General features: G+C 40.2%; 1 protein-coding gene across 4 annotated transcripts in view; it reads right to left on the bottom strand.

Moving 5' to 3' along the window:
- Positions 1 to 26,103, bottom strand: part of DRG1 (developmentally regulated GTP binding protein 1) — a 172,840-nt gene that overhangs the window by 7,590 nt on the left and 139,147 nt on the right. For 3 of the 4 annotated variants that reach the window (XM_037817169.1, XM_037817170.1, XM_037817171.1), the window contains 4 exons: positions 21,447 to 21,570; positions 20,350 to 20,525; positions 9,653 to 9,722; positions 1,228 to 1,397 (listed from right to left, as the gene is read on the bottom strand). In XM_037817169.1, the coding sequence (XP_037673097.1) occupies positions 1,228 to 1,397; positions 9,653 to 9,722; positions 20,350 to 20,525; positions 21,447 to 21,570 (540 nt within the window). Of the gene's footprint in view, positions 1 to 1,227; positions 1,398 to 9,652; positions 9,723 to 20,349; positions 20,526 to 21,446; positions 21,571 to 22,398; positions 22,554 to 26,103 lie in introns of those variants that run through there. The other variant, XM_037817168.1, reaches the window with a different exon arrangement.

Raw genomic sequence — 26,103 nt, 5'->3', positions numbered from 1 at the left:
AGGTATAACTGAGAAACGAGGATTTAACAAATGATGTGACTACTGACTCATATAGATATTTCTTTTCAGTGTCTAGACTTTTAAAATACCCAGAAGGAAATACCTGAAATTGAACTATAACCCAGTAGCCCTGACCTTTGATAATGATTGTATAACTGGATAGCAAAAAAAAAAAAAAAGAGTCTGTTGCCCATGTTTGTGTAGATCTACTTCTGTATGTTTTTTTCTGTTCCACTAATCTATATATCTATCTCTGACAATACTACACTGTCTTGGTTAACCTACCTCTATTTTATGTCTTAAAATTGGGTAGAGCACAATACTAGTGGTTAATAAGGGCGGAGGGGTGGTAAGGGTTATGGGATGTTAGGGGTTTTCTTGTTTCTTTTTATTTCTTTTTCTAGAGTAATGCAAATGTTCTAAAAATGATCGTGGTGATGAATGCACAACTATATGATGATACTGTGAACCACTGATTGTATATTTTGGATGGATTGTACAGTGTATGAATATATCTCAATAAAATTATATTTTTAAAAAAAGCAAATGACTTCATCTCTTACTACTCTCCCACTTATTCACTCTGCTATTCCTCAAAAATGCAAAGGCATGCTCTACTCAGGGCCTTTGCGACTGGATGTTCCCACTACATGTAATGCTCTTCCCCAAGATATCCATTTGGTTCACTTGTTCATGTCACCTCAGTAAAGTCTTCCCTCACCACCATACTTAAAACTGCAACCCCACACCAACACTCCCTGGTCTCTTTCCACACTTTCTTTATACCCTGTTTTATCATCTTCTAATACTCAAGATTTTATTCATTAATTTTCCACATTAGAATATATGGGCAAGAATTCTTCTCTATTTTGCTCCCCATTACATCTCTAGAGCCTAAAACAATATTTAGCCTATGGTAGTTGCTCTATAAATTATGTTGAATGAATGAATGAAAACACATGATACTGGCAAAAATTTAGTTTACTCAAGCATAAGACTGGTCCATACCACTCCAAACAGATATCCCCAAAGAGGTAATGAAATTGTAAAGGTAAGTCTGAGATCGACTCCTGCCCAACTTTAAAGTCATTACAAGATCATTGTGTTATCTCAATTAATGCAGAAAATATCAGGATAATTTCTAAATGTTGATGTCACTGCACCTCGATCCACCACTCCCACCCCAGTTCCTTTAGCAGCCTGCCCAACATCACTTTCCCCACTTACAGTGGCCGTGAGATTAATGCCTCCTTTGTCCTTCTTCTTAAAGCCAATGTTAGGGGGTTTGCTGTTCAAGCGAATGCCAAAGCCTTCCAGTTCATTTTCAATTATCTTCTTATGCCCCAAGGGTTTAAGGACATCCAGAACAATCAGGATCAAGTTACAGGTTCGGGCCACTGAAGAAATGGGAGAAAAAATTTTATACCCCAGCAAAGTTCAAGAAAGCCTTAAGTAACCCAAATACTCAAATAGCCAGAGGAGACTATCTACACATAGGAGATAAAGAATTTTTTTTGTGAATACACATTTTCAGTTCTCAGCTCACCCAGGCAGGAGTGGAGTTAACAGAGTCAGAGAGACAAAAGAGTAATTCAAGTGCAGAAGATAACTCCCTAGGGGGTGGCTGTATCTTCCCTAAGAGGAGGGAAGTGAGGCCCAGCTCAAGTGCCTGCCCTCCCTTCAGAACTGAGATCCCAGGGCCTGGGGGAAAACAATCAAACCAGAAACAACTTAAACTGAGAATTAAAGGAACCACACCTCTTTACACAAGTGGGGAGCAACAGGCTGACAGGTACCACCTGCTGGGCAGGTTAGGAAAAGCATTTAACAGCTAGAAGGCTCACAAGAAAATCTGTCAATCTTCTAAGATATACCCTCAGGGAAAGCTGATACTGAATATAGCCCCTTCTGAGACCTGAGCCCGATATGGTCTGGGAAAATCTGACTAGGGTAATCAAGGGAACCAGATGCCTAAATAACACTAGGAAAAACGAAGAAATGGCCCAGTCAAAAGAACAAACTTACACTTCAACTGAGATACAGGAATTGAAACAACTAATGCTAAGTCAATCCAACAAGTTGAGGGAAAATATGGCAAAAGAGACGAAGGATATAAAGAAAACACTGGGCGAACACAGGGAAGAACTCGAAAGTTTGGAAAACAAACTGTCAGAACCTATGGAAATGAAAGGCAAAACACAAGAGATGAAAAACACAATGGAGACATACAACAGCAGATTTCAAGAGGCAGAAGAAAACACTCAGGAACCAGAGAACAAGACATCTGAAATCCTCCACACAAAAGAACAGATAGGGAAAAGAATGGAAAAGTATGAGCAATAGCTCAGGGAACTGAATGACAACATGAAGTACATGAATATATGAGTCATGGGTGTACCAAAAGGAGAAGGGAAAAGGGGAGAAGCAATAATGGAGGAAATAATCAATGAAAATTTCCCATCTCTTAAGAAAGACATAAAATTACAGATCCAAGAAGTGCAGCATACCCCAAACAGAATAGATCTGAATAGGCCTATGCCAAGACACTTAATAATCAGATTATCAAACATCAAAGACAAAGAGAGAATCCTGAAATCAGCAAGAGAAAAGCGATCCATCACATACAAGGGAAACTTGATAAGAATATGTGCAGATTTCTCAGTAGAAACCATGGAAGCAAGAAGGCAGTGGTGTGATATATTTAAGATACTGAAACAGAAAAACCACCAACCAAGAACTTTATATCTGGCAAAACTATCCTTCGAATATGAGGGAGAGCTTAAAATATTCTCTGACAAACTAGACAATGACAGAGTTTGTGAACAAGACTTCTGCTCTACAGTAAATACTAAAGGGAGCACTACAGAGATAGGAAAAGACAGGAATGAGAGGTCTGGAGCAAAATTTGGGGTGATGGAAGCACAAAAATGTAAGTACAGTGAACAGATGACTGTGAATATGGTTTAAAGAAGAAGGTTAGTGGCATGTTGGACACCAGAACAAAAGAGGGAAGATAAAGACTGGGACTGTATAACTTAGTGAAACCTAGAGTGGTCAATGGTTGTGATAAAATGTATAAATATGTTTTACATCAGAGAGAACAAATGAATGTCAACCTTGCAAGGTGTTAAAAATGGGGTGGTACTGGGGGAAAAAATACAATCAATGCAAACTAGAGTCTATAGTTAACAGAAACCTTGTATTATGATTCCTTTAATGTAACAAAGGCAATATACCAAAGCTAAATGCATATAAGAGGGGGACATAAGGGAGGGGTACAGGACTCTTGGCATTGGTAATGTAGCGTGGCTCTATTCTACTTTAGTTAAATGCTATCTTTCCTTCTGTTGCTTCCTAGCTGTTATATTTTTTTTCTTTCTTTCTTGTTTCTTTTTCTTTTGTCTCTCTACCTTCTTTGACTCTTCCTCCTGCTTTGTGGAAGAAGTGGAGATGTCCTTATATAGATAGTCGTGGTGGTGGTGAATGCATAACTACGTGATTATAGAGGAAACCAATGATTGTTTACTTAGGATGGAATGTATGGTGCGTGAACCAAATTTTCTTAAAAAAAACGGGTTGATGGATGAACCCTGAGGACATTATATTGAGTTAAGTAAGTCAGACACAAAAGGACAAATATTGTTTGATCTCACTGATAGGAACTAATTATAATATGTAAACTCATAGACATGAAATATAGGTTACCAGGATATAGAATGAGTTTAAAGAATGCTGAGCAGATGCTTGTTATGAGCAGAATGTTTAACTACATTTAACTTAAGCGTTTGGAAATGGACAGAGGTGATGGTAGCACATTATTGTGAGCATAACTAACAGTGCTGAATAGTGTGTGAATCTGGTGGAAAGGGGAAGTTTAGCTTCATGTATGTCACCAGAAGGAAAGCTGGGGGTTAAAACATGGGAATGTATAACACGGTGAATCTTGTGGTGAACAACATCTGTGATGAACAGTAAAAATATTAGAAATCTCTTTCATGAACTAGAGCAAATGTATGAGAAGTTAATAACAGAAAATGTACCTATTGCAAACTATGTACTACAGTTAACAATATTTTAACATTCTCTCATCAACAGTAACAAATGTACTATACCAATACTATGAGTCAATAATGGAGGGAGGTGGTTAGGGGTATGGGAGGATTTGAGTTTTCTTTTTTATTTTTATTTCTTTTCTGGAGTAGTGAAAATGCTCTAAAATTGAAAAAAAAATAATTGTGATGAATGCACAACTATATAATGGTACCATGAACACTTTGGATGATTGTATGGTAAAATGTTCAAAAAATAGATTGGGGTGATGAATGCAAAACTATATGACAGTAATGTGAACAGCTGATTGTACACCATGGATGACTGTACGGTATGTGAATATATCTCAATAAAAGTGAATTAAAAAAAAAAAGCCAGACAATATGAAAATATAAGTAGGCAGAAGAAAATGTTTTTTTAAAAACTCTACCACTGAGATCTCCAGAGGGATTTCTTTCTTAATTCAACAAATATTTGTTGAGGATTCAACTGTGAACAAAACAAAAAAATTTCCTTTCACATGGACCTTATATTCCTATGACAGGAGATGGTAACAAGCAAATTAACAAATGAATACTGGTAAGGTGGTAATAAGGGCCATGGAGAAAAAAGCTGGGTAAAGAGAGAGTGAGCAAGGTAGAAGGGTAGTATTGAATGTAGGCTAGTCATGAAAATCCTTTCTGAGGTGACACTTAGTAAAAACCTGACTTAAGCAAGGAAATGCGGTATATGACTGTCCAAATGAGCATTCTAGATAGGAAGAATGGTAAAGTAAATCCAAAGACCCTGATACAGGCCAGTGTTTGATTGTATTCCATGAACAACCAAGAGGCCAGGGGTGGCTGAAGCCCAGTGGCTGAAAGGGAGAATGGTGGAAAGGAGATCAGAGAGAAGCTATGGGTCAGTTCATTTATCATTTACCATCTTGCAGGCTCTGGGTCTCAATGAAATTATGTAAGAACACAACAAAAGATTTTTAAGCCATGAAATGACAGGACCTGACTTCTTGAGCATGATTATTCTAGCTGCAGTGAAAAGAAAAAAATACAAAGAGGCAAAGATGGAAGCAGGGAAGCCAGTTAGAGGGCTATAACGTTAGCACAGACAAGGCATAACAGCAACTTGAACTAGTGTGGTGGCAGCACAGGTAATAAGACTAGGTTGGATACAATGCAAATAGAAAGGGAAAAGAGAAAAGGTGCTGGGGAAAACTGGTTCATTAGGGAGAGAAAAATAAAACTGGATCATCTTCTCACATCACATTTTTAAGAGTAGACTCTAGGGAGAAAAAGGACCTAAAATTATAGAAGAAAATAGGAAAATATATTTATGACCTAAGGGAATAAAGAACTTCTTAAATAAAACTTCAAATGCACAAACCACTAGAAGAAAAAAAGTGAATTATATTCCATCAAGGTTAAGAATTCCTATTCAACAAAGATCACCTTGGACAAAATTAATGGGAAAAAAATATCTGCAGCATGTAAAATGAACAAGAATTAATATCTAGAGCAGGGCTGTCCAGCAGAACTTTCTGTGATAAAGGAAATACTCTAATCTTTTCTGTCCAATACAGTAGTACTAGTCACATGTGGCTATTAAGCATGTACAATGTAAGGAACTGAATTTGTTTAATTTTAATTTAAATTTTAGTCACATATGGCTAGTAATGTAGCGTAATGGGCAGCATAGATCTAGATTTTTTGTTTTTCTGAATGCAGTAATGTTTTGTAGTAGGGGTTTTCTGCCCTTTTTAAATTAGAGAAGTCGTAGATTTATAGAAAAATCATAAATAAAATAGAGTTCCCATTTACTATTCTATTATTTAACACCTTGCATTAGTGTGGTACATTTGTTACAAATCATGAAAGAATATTTTTATAATTGAACTATTAACTATAGTCCATCATTTACAATAGGGTTCACTGTGTTGTAAAGTCCTATGGCTTTTTTTTTTTTAATTTTTATTCTAATAACATATATACAAACCTAAAATTTCCCCTTATAACCATATTCAAAATCGATCCAGAATTTAGGAGAAATTCCTGAAAAATGAGTAAGACAATAATACTAACAGAAAAATGGACAAAGGATATGAACAATTTCCAGTAAAGAAAACCCCAAATAATAAGCTCATATTAAGATGCTCAAAAATCATTAGCTGAGAGGGAGGAGTAGCAACAGACAAGATAGAATTTAACAAAGGATTCTGACTACTGAATCATTATATAGATTTTTTTATTTTAGTCTCTAGTGTATTAGAACAGCTAGAAGGAAATATCAGAAATTGTGGAACTGTAACCCATACCATACTTTGAAATTTATTCTGTAACTACTTGTTATATCAAACTTTGTTGAACATAAAGTTTGAAAGTTATCACTTTTCTGTATATATGTTATATTTCACAATTAAAAGAATGTTTAAATAAAAAAAATCATTAGTGATCAGAAAAATGCAAATGAAAACAATGAACTACCACTTCACAATTACTATACTAGCAAAATTCAGAAGGTTAGATAATGTTGACAGAGATGAGAGGTAAAAGAACCCTCATGTACTACTGGTGGATTGTGGACCAGCTCAGCAATTTTGGAGCACATTCCAACTCTTTATCAACTTACATTTGCATCTGTCTTAGGACTTAACAATTCTGCTCATGGGTCTATATTCCAAATAAATTTTCTTCCTCATGCAGACAAGTGCAAAATTGTTTTACAGCATTAGTTGTGGTGGCAGTGGAGGCAATTTGGATGACCATCACTAAGAAAGTGAAGAAGTAAAATGCAGATGCACAACATGGAATATTAGGAAGTCTTTAAACAACTGGTTACGCTAGTAAAAAAAAATTTTTAAGAGATACAACAATAACATTTAGATAAATAAAAAAATGCATGCATACAGAACAACAACACATTGCTAGAATATCTACCAAAAAAAAAAAAACATTAAACACATTAGATTGGTTGCCTATGGGAGAGGAAAAGAAAGTGGGGTATAGGGAAAAAAGAGAATAAATTAATAAAATGAGTGGGCCTTACACAGACCACTGTGTAAGCATACCATAAACTAAGGCATGATTAACTCAACCATCTGCACCTCAGGACCAAAAAAGAAAGAAGAAAAAAGAGTGGCTTGATTTAGATACATTTCAAAGGTAAAGCTAACAAGATATGCTAATGTACTGGGATATGGAGGATGAAAGAAAAAGGTTTTTGACTTAAAAGACATAAAGGATATATCTGCCCTTTACTGAAATAAGAAAGACTAAGGGAAGAGCATTTAGGGATGGTAGATCAAGATTTCAGTTTTAGACACATTAAGTCTGAGATGCCTACTGGACATCCAAGTAGAGGTATGTTGGCAGTTAGTCCAAAGTTTATAAGAAAGGGCAAGGTGCTGCTATGTATGTCACAGCCATTAGAATATAGATCAAAGCATTTAAAGCCATGGACCTGAATGAATAACCCTCAGAATGAATGCAGACCAGGCCCTGGGGAAATTCAATTTAGAGATCTTGAAGATAAGGCAGATCAAGCAAAGGAGATCAGGAAGAAGCACAGACCAAGTGAAGCAAATTTCTCAAGAAGGAGGGAGTAATCAACTATGTAACTCTCTCAAGACAAATGCAGACAATGAACTGACAGAAGATTTGAAAAGGATTAAGTTCCAGATGTCTTTGACAAGAACAAGTAAGAGTCCAAGAGAAGACAATGCATCCATGAAAAAAAAAACAAGATGCTCTAAAAGGAGCAATTAGAGAACAGGAACAAAGTCTTAGATATTAAAAATATACAGCAAAATGAATGAAAAACAACAACAACAACACAACCCAAACCAAAACACAACTTGTTGAAGTAGCATATAACAGCTTCAGAGGGGGCGTTATTTTCCAAAACAAACAAAAAAAATCATAATAGCACTGGACTCAATAGTAATAACGGTAGCTAGCATTCTTCAAAATCCTGAAAGAAAATGACTTCTAACCTATAATCTTACAAATACCCAAATTAATAATTAAGTGTAAGGGTAGAATAAAAATACTTACAAACATGCAAAGACTTAAGAAAATTTACCCATCACTAACCTTTTCTAAGGAAGGTAGAAAGAATATGTTTTAGCAAAACAACAAAATAACTCAAAATAATTAAGACACTGCCCCTAGGAAATAGTGGATTCTACACAAGTAACAAGAAAATCTCAGGTTGACAGCAATGCAAACGTTTGCAATGTCCAATACAAACTCTCCTAGCCACTTGTGGCTATTTAAATTTAAATTAATTAAAATTTAATTTAATACAAAGTTCAGGAACTGAACTGCACTAGCACATTCCAAGGGCTCAACAGCCACATGTGGCTAGGCTCTACCATATTGAACAGCACATACTCATATTCATTATTGAAGAAAGTTCTATTGGACAGAGCTGGCCTAGAACACAACCAATCTAGATACAAGCACAAAGACAAAGGTTGCAGAAGAGGGCTGCAGGAAAAGAATGACCTCAATAAATTGTATTTGAACTGTATTTAAATATCCAGGAAAAAATATTGACTGATAGACACTGACAAATCTGTTGGAACATTTAAAAATATTAGCAACACTTTTTTTAAAATGAGCCAATTATTAACTCCATAAAAAAAAACACAAGGTTTTAAAAGAAAAGAAACCAAGTCATAGTACACTACTAATCGCAGCCCTGAACAAAAGTTACATAGCCATTACACAATAACGTAAACCATGACTAATAATGAACTAAAAACTGTATCATAACTTCTTTGAAAGAAGGGAAGAAGGAGTATGGGATGTAAGAAAACTAACTCTCTACCATAACATGAAGCCAATAAATAATAACTAAAATTGGTTAATCATGAAACAGTGATGTAATATAATATTTATAAATATGTAGGTAAAAACTAGAAGAACAGCCATAGAGTTGAAAGTAGTTGCAAACTGGGGGAGGAGGGCATGTTAAGAGGGATGGGCAGTAGACTGTCATAATTTATTATCAGCCTTTTATAATATTTTATTTTAAAAAAGAAAAGAAGGAAAGGCATACACTTGGAGTCAGATCTGAGCTCTGAATCTGCCATGAACAGTATGACAATGGACCGAAGCACTTCACTTGTCCTGTCTTTATTCTTTCTCCTTAAATGGGGATCTGGACTATTACTCTCTAAGGTCCCTTCAAGTTCTGAATTCTACTCCAGTGAGAAGTCAGGTAAAACTATGTCCTTCACTATGATACAGTCTTCAAGTCCTACTAACCTACTAAATAAATAATCCCAAGTAAGGGGAATTACCACAGCACTGAACAAAAGTTACATAGCCATTACATAATAATGTAAACCAAGACTGATGAGTTAACTAAACACTGTATTACAATTTCTTTGAAAGAAGGGAGGAAGGAGCATGGGATGTAAGGAAACTAATTCTCTACCATAACATGAAGCCAATAAATATCTAAAATTGGTTAATCATGAAATAGTGATGTAATGTATATAAATAGGTAGGTAAAAACTAGAAGGAACAGCCAAAGAGTAGAAAGTAGTTGCAAATTGGGGAAGGGGGGAACGTTAAGAGGGATGGGGCCCTGAACTACTCACCTGCAATGACTTGACGGCCTCTACCTTTCCCATCCTTGGCACCTTCAATGATACCTGGGAGATCCAGAAGCTGCAAGATTAACATACAGGGAAGAAGAAGAAAGGAAAAAACATTAGAAATCTAAACAGATGATAGAGAATGATTTATTTCCCTTCAAGTATCCAAAATTTAGGAGCTCCAAATCCAATCTTCCATATCAGAAGGTATGTGAATATTGTTTACAAAGTATCCAATAAATTTATATACTTTAAAACTGCCTAACAACCCTGTGAGATAAGGATATTAGCTGAGGTTCATAGAAGTTAAAGTAACTTACCCAAAGTTACAGTCCTAAAAAATCAAAGCTACAGCTAAGATTACACCCCCAAGGATTTTGTGGCCAAATCCAATATTCTACTTAATATTTTTCAATGTTCCCTTAATTTTCAGAGTTGAGCCTCTACACAAATTACTTATGGTAGATAATATCTAGGTATCGACATTCACATAATACTGAGTCCTCTGCAAATACCCCTTTGATGGTTAGGTTCATGTGTCAACTTGGCCAAATGATGGTATCCAGTTGTTGGTCAAGCAAGCACTGACCTATCTGTTGCTGCGAGGGTATTTCGTGGACTTAGTAAGTTGATTGCATCTATGGCTGATTACATCTGCAGTCGGCTAAGGGGAGTGTCTTCGTGAGACATGTTTAATCTAATCAGTTCAAGGCTTTTAAAAAGGGAGGGGTGACAACTTCAGTAGTCAAAAGAGATAACTTTTGTCTCTACTTCAGTTCATCGGAGTCCAGTGTGCATCCTGCCCCATGGAATTTAAACTCATGTAACCCTATAGTTGCATGAGACTTTTATAAAATCTCATACTATTTACAGATGTCTCCTGTTGGTTCTGTTTCCCTAGAGAACCCTGACTAATACAGCTTTGGTACTAGCAGTGACTCTTGAGAAACAGAATCTTACAAATGAGTTTTTGCAATTGGTTTTCTACTCTGATTAGATTCAAAGGCATTAATGACTATTTCCAATAAACAAAATGGCACTGACAGTCCATGGTGGGAGGTGGCAATAGAAACAAACAAAATATTACCATTTGATTGCACTAATCATATGCTTATACGAGGAAAGGCTCTGGGTGACAGTATCTTTTAACACCTTAAAAGAGTTTTATGGCATTAAAAGAATAATGATGATGGCTGGTTGTTCCTAGATATGCTGGATACAATTACAAAAGAAGGGGATAAACTGAAGGCTTCAAATTTGCAGCTTCAACGCTATATGAAAGTTGTTAGTTTCTATATGTACCCTGAAAGAAAATCTTATTTCCCGTGGCCCCAGACTTGCGATCTCCGAAAACCAGACCAAGTCTCATTGTGTGAGTAGCAGATCTACAACGTTCAACTAAATTCTCAACCTTGCAGAGTGTCGGCTGTTAAAGTTAACACACTGATTGGAAAGGAAAGAGATCCTGAAAATTGGGATGGGAACATAGGGGGTTGATAATGACGGCAGTGGGGACACTGAAACCCTAGATTCTGCTGAGTTTTCACTGGATAAACCTGTAATAGTCTATCCTGAGGAAACAGCTGCCTCATCTCCAGTCTGCCCTGAGGAGACACTTACCCAAACACCAGCCTGCCTTGGGAAAACAGCTTCCCAACCTCTAGTCTGCCCTGAGGAGTGTGCCATCCAACCTCCACCTGAAGAGATTAACTCTTCAGTGCCTGCTAAACCTGTAACCACCTCCCCTGGAGAAACAATCCTCACTCCTCTATCAGGAGAGACTAATCCTGTATCACCAGATGAAATTGCAAGGAAATGCCCTCAGGTAACTGGCTTAAAAGACACTTCTAATTCTTTTCATGACCCACCCCCACTACCTTTTGTTCCAGACCCATTAGTAGACTAAAGTCCCAACAGGCCCTAAAAGGTGAGGTACAAAGTGTGACCCATGAAGAGGTACACTAGACTCCAACAAAAGAACTGCCTGACTTTTCCAATTTATTTAGACAGAAATGAGGGGATTATGTGTGGCAACTGATATCAGGGGTATGGGATAATGGTGGAAGAACATAAAGCTGGATCAGGCTGAATTTATTGACATGAGCCCAGTAAGCAGAGATTCTACATACAGTGTTGTAGCTCGAGGGGTTAGAAAGGGCATCAACAGTTTGTCTGGGCAGTTGGCTAAAGCATGGACCAAAAGGTGGCCAACATTACCTGAGATTGAAATGCCAGAACTGCCCTGGTATAATGTAACTGAAGGGATCCAAAGGTTTAGAGAGATAGAAATGTTAGAGTGGAAGACTGGCTCACACACCCTAGGAATGTCCAGAGGACACACCTTTTACCAGGACTGTGAGGAATAAATTTATGAGACAAGCTCCATCATCCCTGAAGAGCTCTGTAGTCACCCTTCTCTGTAGGTCAGCTATTACCATGGCAAGTCACTGAACTGGAATCCTTAAACACAATGAGGATGATCGGATCCCGAGTTGGCAGAAGTCATGTGGCAGGACTTAATCACCAAAGATGGGGGGTAGGGGGGTGGGACATGGCTACCATAATGGACAGCAGGCTCAACACAGTTAGTCAAACTCATCTGATTCGCAGAGATGCATGGCTAGTAGATCATGGGTTACCTAGAAGTAAAATAGATGGGCAATCTACTAAATTCTTGTCTGATCTGTATAAGCAGAAGAGTTCTAGGTCAAGTGAACAAAAGCCTAACTTGAATTACAAAAACAGAGAGTCATGGCTCCTTAATTAATTCCAAGACTTGAGACCGTTTACAGACACAAAGTCCCTTGAATAAGGGGGAGACCAGGTACCCTTGGGGAAGAACCCTGTTAAATTGCCAAAAAAATTCACACTGTTAATCTTCCTCCCAGCCTTTCCCAAGGAGACCTATGACCTTTTACCAGAGTAACTGTGCATTGGGGGACAGGAAATGATCAGATATTTAGGGATTATGAGACACTGGCTCAGAAGTGACACTGATTCTAGGAGACCCAAAACATCACTCTGTCCACCAAGTCAGAGTAGGGACTTATGGAGGTCCCGTGATCAATGGAGATTTTTTTTTTAACTTTATCTATCAAAAAATAAAAAAAAATAAAAAAAAACATTTCACACAAACAAAACAAAGGAATAAGAAAAACATAAAATAACTACATTGCTTCCAACATGTTCCTACAGTAACCAAGAAAATTTACAAACCATAATCATTCCTGAGCATTCCCGTAACATTAAGATTACCCTCAATAACAGCTTATCTGTTCTTATTAGATTATTGTTCCCCCTTCACTAGTTGCTGTCTATCTCTAGTTCCACTACATTCTACAATATAAAACATTTATTTTACATTTTTCACTGAATTCACATTAGTGGTAACATACAATATCTCTCTTTATGATTAATGGAGTTTTAGCTCAAGTCCATCTCACAGTGGGTCCCCAGACCCATTCTATGGTTATTTCCCCAGTTTCATAATATATAATTAAAATACACATATTCAGCAACTGGCAGAATCCCCACATTGGTTCCCTGACTAATGCAGTAAGGGCTATTATGGTAGGAAAGGCCAAGTGGAAGATACTAGAACTTCCCCTACCTAATAAAATAGTAAATCAGAAGAATATCAGATTCCTGGAGGGACTGCAGAGATTAGTGCCACTCTTAAGGACTTGAAGAACGCAAGGGTGGTGATTCCCACTATATCACCATTCAATTCTCCTATTTGGCCTGTGCAGAAAACAGATGGGTCTTGAAGGATGACAGTGGATTATCATAAACTTAAACAGGAGATGACTTCAACTGAAGCTGCTGTTACAGATGTGGTATCACTGCTTGAGCAAATCAACACATCTTCTTGTACCTGGTAAGCAGCTACTGATTGGGCAAATGTCTTTTTCTCAATCGTTATTAGTAAAGACCATCAGAAACAATTTGCATTCAGCTAGTAAGGCCAGCAGTATACCTTCACTGTCCTATCCCAGGGGTATATCAACTCTCCAGCCCTATGTCATAATCTTGTCTGCAGGGACTTTGATCACTTCTCCCTCCCACATGACATCACAATGATCCATTATATTGATGATATGCTGACTGGACCTAGTGAGGAAGAAGTAGAAACTACTCTAGACTTACTGGTAAGGCATTTGCAAGTCAGAGGATGGAAGATAAATTCAACAAAAATACAGGGGCCTTCCATGTCAGTGAAATTTCTAGGTATCTGGTGGTGTGGGGTATGTTGAGCTATCCCTTCTAAGGTGAAAGATAAGCTATTGCATCTGGCCCCTCCTACAACCAAAATATAAGCAAACAGCTTAGCTGGCCTCTGTGGATTTTGGACACAACATTTTCCTTTTGGTGTGCTACTACGGCCAATTTACCAAGTGAACAGAAAATCTTCTTGTTTTGGGTGGGGACCGGAACAAGAGGAGGCTCTGCGACTGGTCTAGGCTGCTGTGCAACTGCTCTGCCACTTGGAGCATATGACCCAGCTGATCCAGTGGAGCTGAAAGTGTCAGTGACAAATAGAGATGCTATCTGAAGCCTCTGGCAGGCCCCTATAGGAGAATCACAACACAGTCCCTTAGGATTTTGGAGTGAAGCCTTGCCATCCTCTGCAGATAACTACTCTCCTTGAGAAACAGCTTTTGGCCTGCTACTGAACCTTAGTACAGACCAAATGCTTAACCATGGGCCACCAAGTCCCCATGAGACCTGAGTTGCCTATCATGAGCTGGGTATTGTCTGACCCACCAAGCCATAAAGTTAGGCATGCACGGCAGCACCCCAACATAAAATGGAAATGGTATATACGAGACAGGGCTCGAGCAGGTCCTGAAGGCACAAGTAAGTTGCATGAGGAAGTGGTCCAAATGCCCATGGGCCCCACTCCTGCCACCTTACCTTCTCTTTCCCAGCCCAGAACTATGGTCTCTTGGGGAGTTCCTTACAGTCACTGACTGAGGAAGAGAAAACTCAGGTCTGATATACAGATGGTTCTGCACGATATGCAGGCACCACCCGAAAGTGGACAGGTGCAGCACTGCAGCCCCTTTCTGGGATGTCCCTGAAGAACAATGGTGAGAGGAAATCCTCCCAGTGGTTGAACTTCAAGCAGTGCACCTGGCTGTTCCTTCTGCTTAGAAGGAGAACTGGCCAAAGGTGCATCTGTATACTGATTCACGGGCTGTTGCTAATGCTTTGGCTGGATGATCAGGGACTTGGAAGGAGCATGAATGGAAAATTGGTGACAAAGAGGTCTGGGGAAGAGGTATGTGGATAGACCTTTCTGAGTTGGCAAAAAACATGAGGATATTTGTGTCCCATGTGAATGCTCATCAGAAGGTGACTTCAGCGGAGGAAGGTTTTAAAAAACAAGTGGATACGATGACCTGCTCTGTGGAAACCAGCCAGCCTCTTTCCCCAGCCACTCATATCACTGCCCACTGGGCTCATGAACCAAGTGGCCATGGTGGTAGAGATGGAGGTTATACACGGGTACAGCACCATGGACTTCCACTCACGAAGGCCAACCTGGCTACAGCCACTGCTGAGTGCCCAATCTGCCAGCAGCAGAGACCCACACTCAGTCCCCAGCATGGCACCATTCTCTGAGGTGATCAGCCTACTACCTGGTGGCAGGTTGATTAACTGGACCACTTCCACTATGGAAGGGGCAGCGATTTGTTCTAACTAGAATAGACTCATACTCCGGATAATGGGTTTTCCTGCCCTGCATGTAATGCTTCCACTAAAACTACCATCCATGGGCTTACAGAATGCCTTATCCACGGTCATGGTTTTCCACACAGCATTGCTTCTGATCAAGGAACCCGCATCACAGCAAATGAAATGCAGTACATTCTCATGGAATTCTCTGGTCTCACATGTTCCCCATCATCCAGAGGCACCTGAGTTGATAAACGGCAGAATGGCCTTTTGAAGACTCAGTTTCAGCACCAACTACATGGCAATACCCTGCAGGGCTGGGACAATGTTCTCCAGGAGGCTATGCATGTTCAAATTCAGTGCCCACTCTATGGTGCTCCTTCTCCCATAGCCAAGATTCATGTGTTCAGAAATCAAGGGGTGTTAATGGGAGTGGCACTACACACTATCACCCCTAGTGATCCATTAGAAAAATTTCTGCATCCTGTCCTTGCAACTTTCAGCTCTGCTGGTCTACAGGTCTTAGTTTCAAAAGGAGGAGTGCTCCCACCAGGAGACACAACAATGATTCTATTGAACGGGTAGTTAAGACTGGCTACTTTGGGCTTCTCATGCCTCTGAATCAACAGGCAAGGAACGGGATTACTGTACTGGCTGGGGTGATTGATCCTACACAATGGAGGTAAAGAAGGGTTTTCCTGGAGTACAGGAGATCCCCTATGGTATCCCTTAGAACTACCATGCCCTGTGATTAAAGTCAATGGAAAATTGCAACAACCCAATCCAGGCTAGACTAACAATAGCCAGAAACTTCAGGAATGAAGATTTGGGTCACTCCACCAGGCAAAGAACCATGGCCAGCTGAGATGCTTGCTGAGGACAAAGGGAACATGGAATGGGTTGAGGAAGAAGGTAGTGATAAATATGAACTGTGACCACATGATCAGTCACAGAAACGAAGAAATGTTATACTTCTTCCTTGTTTTGTTATGAGTATGTTTGTATTTGTACATAAAGCAAGTATCTTTGTTTTCTTCTCTATCTTATTCCCTTATCATATGACATAAGTTTTGTTCAAGTAATTAAGTTATAGGATATCAAGTTTAAGAGTGAATATTGGGACTTCTGGGAAGATGGTGGATTAGGAGAGACAAAGCAAAATTCTCCTCCATGAAAAACACTAGAAAAAGCTCAGAAAGCGCTCCAGAACAGCAGTTCCAGGGTTCCACTGGCTAGGCAGCATGTATTTGGAGATGCCGAGAGACTGCATTTAAGACCGGTAAAGTGTTAGGCCTGGAACGTCACCGGGGAACAGGGTAGTTGGAGCTGGCTGACCAGTGTGGAGGGGAGCAGCCTTCCACACATGGGCAACCTCTTCAACACATGGATCAGGTAATAACCCTTCACAGACCCACGGCCAAGAGTCCCCATGCAGTTGGACCAGGCAGACAAGTGTGGAAGGATGCAGCTTTCCACACTCTGTGCAGCAATCTTCGCAGCTGGCTGGGAGACAACTGTTCACAGCCCCGCGGCCAAGAGCTTCCTTGAGGGAATCTGGGATTTGGCGGGTTTGCGACAGCATCTACTCTTCCTCCACGCAAGCCTGCAGTGTGCCCAGCCTAGAGGCAAGGGCACTGCACGGAAATGCCAAGAGCCCTCCTCCAATCCCAGGGACTCATGGGTGCACAGCAGACAGGAACTGTGGGCCATTTGAGCTGGAAAGTGAACACACAGCTCTGCAGAGTACTACACCTGCAGCCCTGGGAACAGCAGGGACCTCTGTGTCCTGGAGTGGACTCCCTGCCAAACTGCGCAGGGCATGGCCCCCCAACGCACAAGGAAAATTGGTGCACTGATTGGACTCCCACACAGTTTGGACCACCACTCAGCGCACAGATGGAGTTGGGGGAGAACTGGCTTGAGGGTAAGAGGTGGCTCAAGAGCACCATCTGCTGGTAGGCCAGGGAAAGTGTACTCTATCAAGCTGTAGCTCTGCCAAATTATAGATAAATGTTCAAATAATCCTGCAAATCCTAAAAGAACCCTATCAAAATAAGCAAATGCCAAAAGGCCAAAAACAACAGAAAATTATAAAGGATACAAAGAAACCAGAAGCTATGGATAACCCAAACATCCAAATTAAAAAGCCAGAGGAGACACAGAACTTGGAGCAATTAATCAAAGAAGTACACACAAACATCAATGTCATGGCTCAGGATATAAAGGACATGAAGAAGACTCTAAAAGAGCATAAAGAAGAATTTGCAAGAGTAAGTAAAAATATAGTGGATCTGATAGAAATAAAAGATATTGTTGATGAAATTTAAAATAGTCTTGAAACACATAAAAGCAGATGTGAAGAGACACAGGAACTAATTAGGGAACTCATGTACAGGGCGATGGATTGCAAAAGCACAAAAGAACAAATGGAGAAAAAAATTTAAAAATTTGAAATGGATCCCAGAGAAATGATGGACAACATGAAGCACACAATGTAAGAATCACTGGGCTTCCAAAAGGCAAAGAGAAGAGTAAAGAGCTCGAAGAGAATCTGAAGACGTTGTTGGGGAAAACTTCCCAACTCTTCTAAACAACATAAATATGCAAATCAAAGATGCCCAATGAACACCAAATAGAATAAATCCAAATAAACCCACTCCGAGACATATTCTGATCAGACTGTCAAATGCTGAAGAGAAGGAGAAAGCTCTGAAAGCATCAAGAGAGAAGCGATTCACCACATACAAGGGAAACAACATAAGACTAAGTACTGACTACTCAGCAGGCACCATGGAGGCAAGAAGACAGTGATATGACATATTTTAAATTCTGAAAGATAAAAATGGCCAGCCAAGAATTCTTTATCCAGCAAATCTCTCCTTCAAAACTTAGGAAGAACTTAAAATTTTCACAAACAAATACTGAGAGAATTTGTTAACAAGAGACCTGTCCTACAAGAAATACTAAAGGGAGCCCTACTGGCTGAGAAGAAAAGGAGAGAGAGGCCTGCAGAAGGGCAAAGAACTGAAGAGTATTAGTAAGAGTAACTTAAAGGATATAAAGAGAAAAAGGAAAAAAATAGATCTGACAAATAAAAAACAAAGACTAGCACCACAAACCTAAATAAGTGTTAGCATGATATACTTATAAGGTATGACACTGCTGCAGAGGGTTAACAACAGAGTGGTATGGAAAAACTACCTATTATGTAATAATGACTATATTTAATAGGAATATCTTACCAACTCTACAATAATACTCGGGATGAATAATTAGCGGCTGATAAGAGCTCTGGGACGTATTATGTTATGATAATTGTTCAAAGTTTAGAGTGATGATTGTACAACTAAGTAAAGATAAGTACTGACCATTTATCTTGGGATAGAATATATATTAAGTCAAGTTAGGAACCTACTACTTAATAAATCAAGCCCTTGACTTGAGACTTGCTCTTGTGAAATTTAGGGTTGTAAATAAAAGGCTGAGCCCTCCTATAATTATAAGAAGTGTCTCCAGGCAACCTCTTTGTTGCTCAGATGTGGCCTTTCTCTCCCTAAGCCCAACTCGGTATATAAATTCATTAACCTCCCCCCACCACGAGGGACATGACTCCCAGAAATGAGCCTGGCCCTGGCAGTGAGGGACTGAAAATGCCTACTTGACCAAAAGGGAGAAAAAAAGAAAGGTAACAAGTTGAGGTCACAGTGGCTGAGAGATCTCAAATAGAGCTGAGAGGCTATCCTGGAGGTTTCTCTTTTCCAAGCTCCAGCTAGACATCCCAATTGGCCACAGCATGCCATGCCCTTACCAAAAGTAGCCCCCAAACACCTAGGTCCCTACCAATAGCCTATAATAAAGATGCACTAAGTTTTATGTCTCAGAAACTTAAATCCACCAGAGTGTCCCTATACCAGACAAGTCCTAAAGTCCAGAGGCAACAGCCTCTCTAAGATCAGCTATCAGATGCAGCCCACTTCCCCATACTGTCAACACCCCCTTTCAATATGAACAAGTTAGGGTGCTCACTGCCTAAACAACCCTGAAGATGAAGAAAAAGATTAAGTGAGAGGAAGGGGTAGTAATAAACAAGATAAGATTTAACAAAGGTCTATGAATACTGATACTTTATATAACCATATACATATTTTAGATGCTGGGGTGTTGGAACAGCTAAAAGGAGGTAAATGACATGGTGGAACTGTACCCTATAACATCCTTTAAAATCTGCTCTACAACTACTCATTGAATGGTGCTTTGAAAGTCTTCACCTCTCTGTATATACCCTATATTGCATAATAAGAAAGAATTGAAGCTGGGGAACTGTAACCCATAAGAACTTTTGAAATTACCTATATAACTGATAATTGAGCTATACATCAAAAGTTAACACCTTCTGTATGTATGTTATACTTCACAATAATGGAAATAGCTGAAGTTGTGGAATTGTGACCCATGACATTTCTCTGAAGTTTGTTCTCTACTTGTTAAATTGTACCTTGAAAGTTATCACTGTTACATATATGTGTTGAAGCTCACAATAAAAAAATGCATTAAAAAAAGAGTTTAAGGAGAAATAGGATTTGCGTCATCTCAAAGTAAATCTTCCATGATATTTATTAACTACAAACAGAAAGATAATTTTACAATGGAGAAACCCACCCCACTGCCTATCCCACAACTAAGCTCACACCAAGCTGTTCACCATTACTGCAGCCTGATATGTCCTTTCCTCTTTCTTCTCTACCTGGTGAAATTCTCATCAAATATCAAGGCCCACCTACAATGTCACTTTCTACATGAAGCATTCTTTGTCTCAACAGACTTTCCTCTCCTATCTCCTAGAGAAAAATTAGTCCCTTCATTCTCTGTGTTTTCACAGGCACAATCCCACTGTAATATCATATTTATGTATTTCTCCATCTTTCCTGCTAAATAGCAAGGGTCTGGTAGATCAAATATCAGACCTGGCATACAGTGGCTTCTTGATTTCTTCTCTTCCCTGGCCTGTAGGCCTGACTCACCTGGATCTTGGCACCTTTGTATCTGATGACGCCTGGCACAGTGGTCAGAGTAGTAAATTCATAGGCTGCCACCTCGGAATACACTCCTGCCAGGTTACTGAGCAGTGTTGACTTCCCCACAGATGGAAAACCCACAAACCCAATTCGAGCATCACCTGTCTTGGCCACATCAAAACCTAAAGCATCAATAAATATCAAAGAGAGGAGCAGAGTTATCCCTAGAAGCACTGGCAACAGTGAGGCTCATGTAATCCTTTCACATTTTGGCTGCCTATCCCTCTAGGCCCAACTTTTCACAGTTTACCTCTAGAGTATAACTTAAGCACACAAAACCCCCCAAGTAGCAATTTACAACATTCAATGCGATGTTTGATATAAAAACTTTATTCCTATTGTACTTAAACTGCTATATACCTTTCCAGTACCTGTAATTTTTAGGCCCAAACAGTATATAATACTGGATCTAAAAAGTAGGTATCATCTCTGTCTTACAAACCCTGAAAACTGTGTAACTGATTGTGCTTTCTTTTTTAACAGTAGCTGCAAACAATTTCAGAGACAAATTTGTAGCTCTTCTTTAGCAAGTGTACAAACCTTATGGCTGTCCTTTTGGTCTTCACCTTATCTCTCTTGGCTTCAACTTATTCTTCTTACCTTCATTCTCCCTTTGCATCAATTTCTTTACTTTTTTTTTTTAATGTGGTTGCATGGTATATATTTACATATTTATATAAACAATTTAAATAAATTATGGATCAGGCATGATTTAAATTATTAGAAATTCAGTTCACTTGTACAATATTCATTTGCCTTTAAAACCAGCAGAAAGAAAAAAAAAAACAATTCAAGAATTTGAGCTTAACTGGATATCTGCGGGCAGAGACGGGTATTTTGGAATTCTCTGAATGGATTTTGTATTATTTCTTCAACTACACGGTAAATTTTGAAGTTATTTCAAAATTTAAAAAAATGATAATTTGAGCCTAGAAAATACAAATCTACTTTGATATAAATGCTTAAATTATTTTTGAAACCACATCTGTGTATTATTTTGATAGAATTTACACCAAAAATAAAAGTTGAAGAAAAACACAAACCTTCTCCAGGTCCACCACCACCACCACCTTTTGGAGTAATGAGTTCCCGGCGAAGCTTAGCAAGGCGAGCTTTAAGCAGCCCTAGGTGATGTGCTGTGGCCTTGTTCTTTTGAGTCCGAGCCATCTATATGGGAGGAATCATAGCTGTAAATCAGAAGCTGTTCCCACAAGGCAAAAAAAATCCAGAATAAATGCTCCTCCAGCTTTGAGAGTATGTTTATTTCTAGGCGCTACCAATGTCAGTAAGTCCGTTTTACTCACACTTAAAGATGGTATAAATTAATTCTCTCCATCATCCATACCGTTCCCTCATCCCAGAGCAAACAACCGAAGCTCAAAGGGAAGGTCATTTCAATTAGTGTCCTCATACTAGACTAAAATCCATCTGCTGACTCCTTTCTACTGCTCGTACCTCAGAAGCCCCATCTTATACAGGGTCATGGCTTTCCTTACTTTAAAGAGCTCTGAGCCCCTCAGGCAATAGAATCCAGGATGAATCAACTGCCACCACATAATTGTCTATTTACTTCCAGATCCCTGGGAGCAAAACTATGGGAAAGATCATCAGAGAAGAGATGGGGGCTAAGGGATGCTGAGGAAAGATACTGAAGTATGTGACTTGGTCAGGGCTGGAGAAGAGGAGAGGACTCAAGATTAATCAAAGAAAGAAGAAACGGCTGAGAGAAACAAGGTTAGGACAGGAATCGAACACTGGGAAGGGGAATGGCTCAAGGGCCCAAGTTGAAGAAGAACACGGGCGCAGGCTGAGGGGAGTGGGGGAAGGGAAGGCCGGGCTGAGGGGAGCCGGGGGACATGAGCCCGGGCTGTGGCGAGTCGGGGACGGGCAGAAGTGAACCCAAGACTGACGCCCGGGCTGAGGGGACTCTGGGACCCGGCCGCGCGCTGAGGGGAGTAGGAGGAAACAGAATGAAGTGCCAGCTGCGCCCATTACCTCGGCTTCAATCTCCGCAATCTTGGCTAAAGTGCTGCTCATGGTGGCGAGTGTGTGGGGGCGCACGGGACTCCACTCTGACTGTCCTCACACACACTCACGCCAAGGGACCTGCCACCGCCACCAGCCGCCACGGCTGTACGCAGGCGCGCCACTTCCCAATTCTCGCGAGAGGCTCAAGCGCGAGGCTCACCGCGAGAAGCACAGTGTGGAGCGGTCTCCTCCCCCTCAAGCCGACTCCTCCCCGTCCCGCGAGCCTGCGCGGTGTCATAGAGCCCGCGGGAACCGGGGCCAGAGAGGCAGCCCCCGCCCTGGCCTCCCCGAGCGCGCCGAGGGTCGCGCGCAACTCGGCCCCGCCCCATCGGACCTACCCTCCGCGTACTGCTCCGCGTCCGGCGCGCCTTCTCTGCAGCTCTAAGACCGTGGGCGTGGGTTAGAAACGTGTGCGTGCCCCCCCACCCCATGCCGTCGCCTCGCCAACACCCTCTGGTGTTGGGGTTCCCCTTTCTCTGCTGGGGAGTCGCCCCGGACGTCTCCTGGGTTGACTTACAGACCGATTTTCAGCCTGGCTCGCCGTCTTAGAAAATGCCCTTTTCCCTCAATCGAAATGTAAAATCTATTTTTTAGTGTCAGTATCGTTAATAAGTAGAGTGCGTGGCTACATGGTGAGCCCCCAGTAAAGACGTGTTAAATAAATCATTGCATGACTGAGTGGATAGGTCCCAGAGCATGAGGAAATGTCCAGGACATATTGTCAAATGAAAAAAAAAAAAACAAAAACCAAGTAGCAGAAGTGCACCTATGGTGTGCTCTCATTAGCGTTATAAAAAAAAATTAGGTTTGCATTTACATCTGAGTACGTGTATCTAAGTGAATTCTTTAAAGATCTAAATAAAAGGATTCAGCCCAACCTCTTAACAGTGGGATGGGATGCAAGGGGAAGAGACCCTTTCACTTTTATTTCACACAGTTCTATGTGTTTTGAGGTTTTTTATACAAAATGAATGTATCCATGTACTGTGTAATAAAATTAAAAATTTCAAAGGCTCATCTTCCCGGAGTGTGTTGTGAAGAGGAAGCCAGGATGCCCAGGAGCTGTGTTCTGGTTTTGAAAGCTGTTTCCTGTGGGATCAATGAACTCTTGTTGATGGATTGATTGATCCATCGGGAGTCTGCAGGCCAGGCTGAATCCATACAACTGGCCTCCACCCAGCCCTGGGAAGGAAGTTTATTTATTCAAATTTGTAAGTAAGAACAATTCCATCTTGCCAGAAACCGAAAAGGGAGGTTTTATCAAGCAAAAAGTAGATACGGGGAGCTTTTAGAGAAGGTTCCCAAAGGGCCCAGAAGTTTTGTTCTTTTCTTTAACCTCAGCCCTTTCATAAATAAATTAAGGAGTAATGAGGTAATTAGATCCGGCACCATCAGTAATGGAGGAGGAAAGCAGAAGAGAGGAAGTCCAGCTGGAATGGGATCTGAATCAAAGATCAGCCTTAAAAGACAGATAAAATCAAATCAGCAGGCCATTCCTAACCTGGAGTACTTAAGGAATTGGCTGACAATGTCAAGGGTATCACTTCTCTGTGATTTCCTTAGCAAATCCTTTGGGTGAGGCTTGCAACTAAGTTACCACTGAATCTTCAAAGACATTCCAGGACTCACCTTGGGGGCACCAAGTTATCAATAATGCACTGAAGGGTAATATTTATCTGCCCCAGGGCCCTAGGTGGACATCCTAGTCATCCAAGGAATGACTGAGCTCACACTGCTACCAAACACTGTGCCAGGACTAGGGACATGGCTGGGAGTAAATCAAGATGTCCCTCCACTTTAAAAAGTATTCATGGAACATGGATTCTGGAAATGAGGCTGACCCTGGCATTGAGGGGTTGAGAATGCCTTTTTGAACAAAAAGGGGAAAAAGAAAGGTAACAAAAATAAGGTTTCAGTGGCTAAGAAATTTCAAATAGAGTAGAGAGGCTGTCCTGGAGGTTACTCCTATGCAAGCTTCAGCTAGCTATTCCAAATGGCCACAGTTATGATAAGCCCAAGTCAACAGTAGTCCCCAAAACCCTAAAGAATACCTGGGTCCCTATCTGAGACTGTATAAAAGTTTCACTCACTAAGTTTACTCTTCAGAAACTTAAATCCTCCAGAGAGCTCCTATGCCAGCTGAGTCCCCAAAGCCAGAGGCAATAGCCTCTTCAAGAACATCAACCAGTCACATCCCCTTTTCCCATAATGTTGACACCTCTTTTCAACATGAACAAGTTAGGGTGGTCACTGCCTAGACATCCCTGAAGATTGGGAACGTGATTAAACTAGAGGAAGGGGTAGCAGCAGACAAGATAGAATTTAACAAAGAATTATGAACACTGAATCTCTATATAATTTTCTTTTCCTTAGTCGCTAGGGTATTAGAATAGCTAAAAGGAAAGAACTGAAATGGTGGAACTATAACCCATAACATTCTTTGAAATTTGCTATATAGTTAGTTGTTAAATTGTAATTTGAAAGTTATCACCTTTTTGTATATATGTTATATTTTACAATAAGGAAATAACTGAAACTCGGTACTATAACCCATAACATTCTTGGAAATTTGCTAACTACTTGTTAAATTGCACTTCAAAAGTGATTACTTCTATGTAAATATGTTATATTCCTCACTTAAAAAAAAAAAAAAAAAAAAAAAAAGGAAGTATCCAGGTTGGAAAGTCAAAACCAGGCTCTGAAGGAGCCATAGCTAACCCAAGTCTGCTTGGCACCAACCATAAGAGAGGGCCTGTTTTGCCATATGGCTAAACCACTAATTCCTTAGAAATATGTTTCTAAAAAGAAGTTAAAACAGATGAAACACAGGATCAGAAAAGCTTCATCTCTTGCTGGGACACTCCAACCATTCTAAAATAATCATGATCCTTCAAATACACAGGCTCTCTCTGGGCACTTGCTGTTTTTTCTGCTTACATGCTGTGCCAGTTTGGATGTATTATGTTCCCCCAAACGCCATGTTCTTTGATGCAATCTTGTGGGGGCAGACATATTAATGTTGATTAGGTTGGAATTCTTTGATTTAGTGTTTCCATGGAGATGTGACTCAATCAACTGTGGGTGAGACCTTTGATTGGATAATTTCCATGGAGGTGTTGCCCCACCCATTCACAATGAGTCTTAACTGAATCACTGGAGGCCTATAAAAGAGTTCACAGAAAGAAGGAGGTGCTGCAGCTGAGAGACACATTTTGACGATGGCTGTTGAAAGCTGATGCTGACATTTTTGAGAATGCCATTTTGAAATGCAACCTGGGAGCAAGCAGATGCCAGCCACATGTCTTCCCAGCTAACAGAGGTTTTCCGGACACCACTGGCCTTCCTTCACTGAAGGTATACTTGTGTTGATGCCTTAATTTGGACATTTTTATGGCCATCAGACTGTAAATTTGTAACCAAATAAACCCCCTTTATAAAAGCCAATCCATTTCTGGTATTTTGCATAACAGTGGCATTAGCAAACCGGAACACATGCCTACAATCCCACCACCCATCTCTGGCTAACTCTTCCCGGTTCTCATAGTTGCCTCATCCTTAGAGTCTCTGAATAACATTCCTGGATTCTCCAAGACTGGGTGGGGGAGCCACCTCTGGCTTCCCCAAACCCAAGTTCATGCCCCATCAGAATACCAGTCACTCTACTTATTTACT

The sequence above is a fragment of the Choloepus didactylus genome, chromosome 23 (assembly GCF_015220235.1).
Source record: "Choloepus didactylus isolate mChoDid1 chromosome 23, mChoDid1.pri, whole genome shotgun sequence".
Lineage (NCBI taxonomy): Eukaryota > Metazoa > Chordata > Mammalia > Pilosa > Megalonychidae > Choloepus > Choloepus didactylus.
This window is presented reverse-complemented; position numbering and strand designations above follow the sequence as displayed.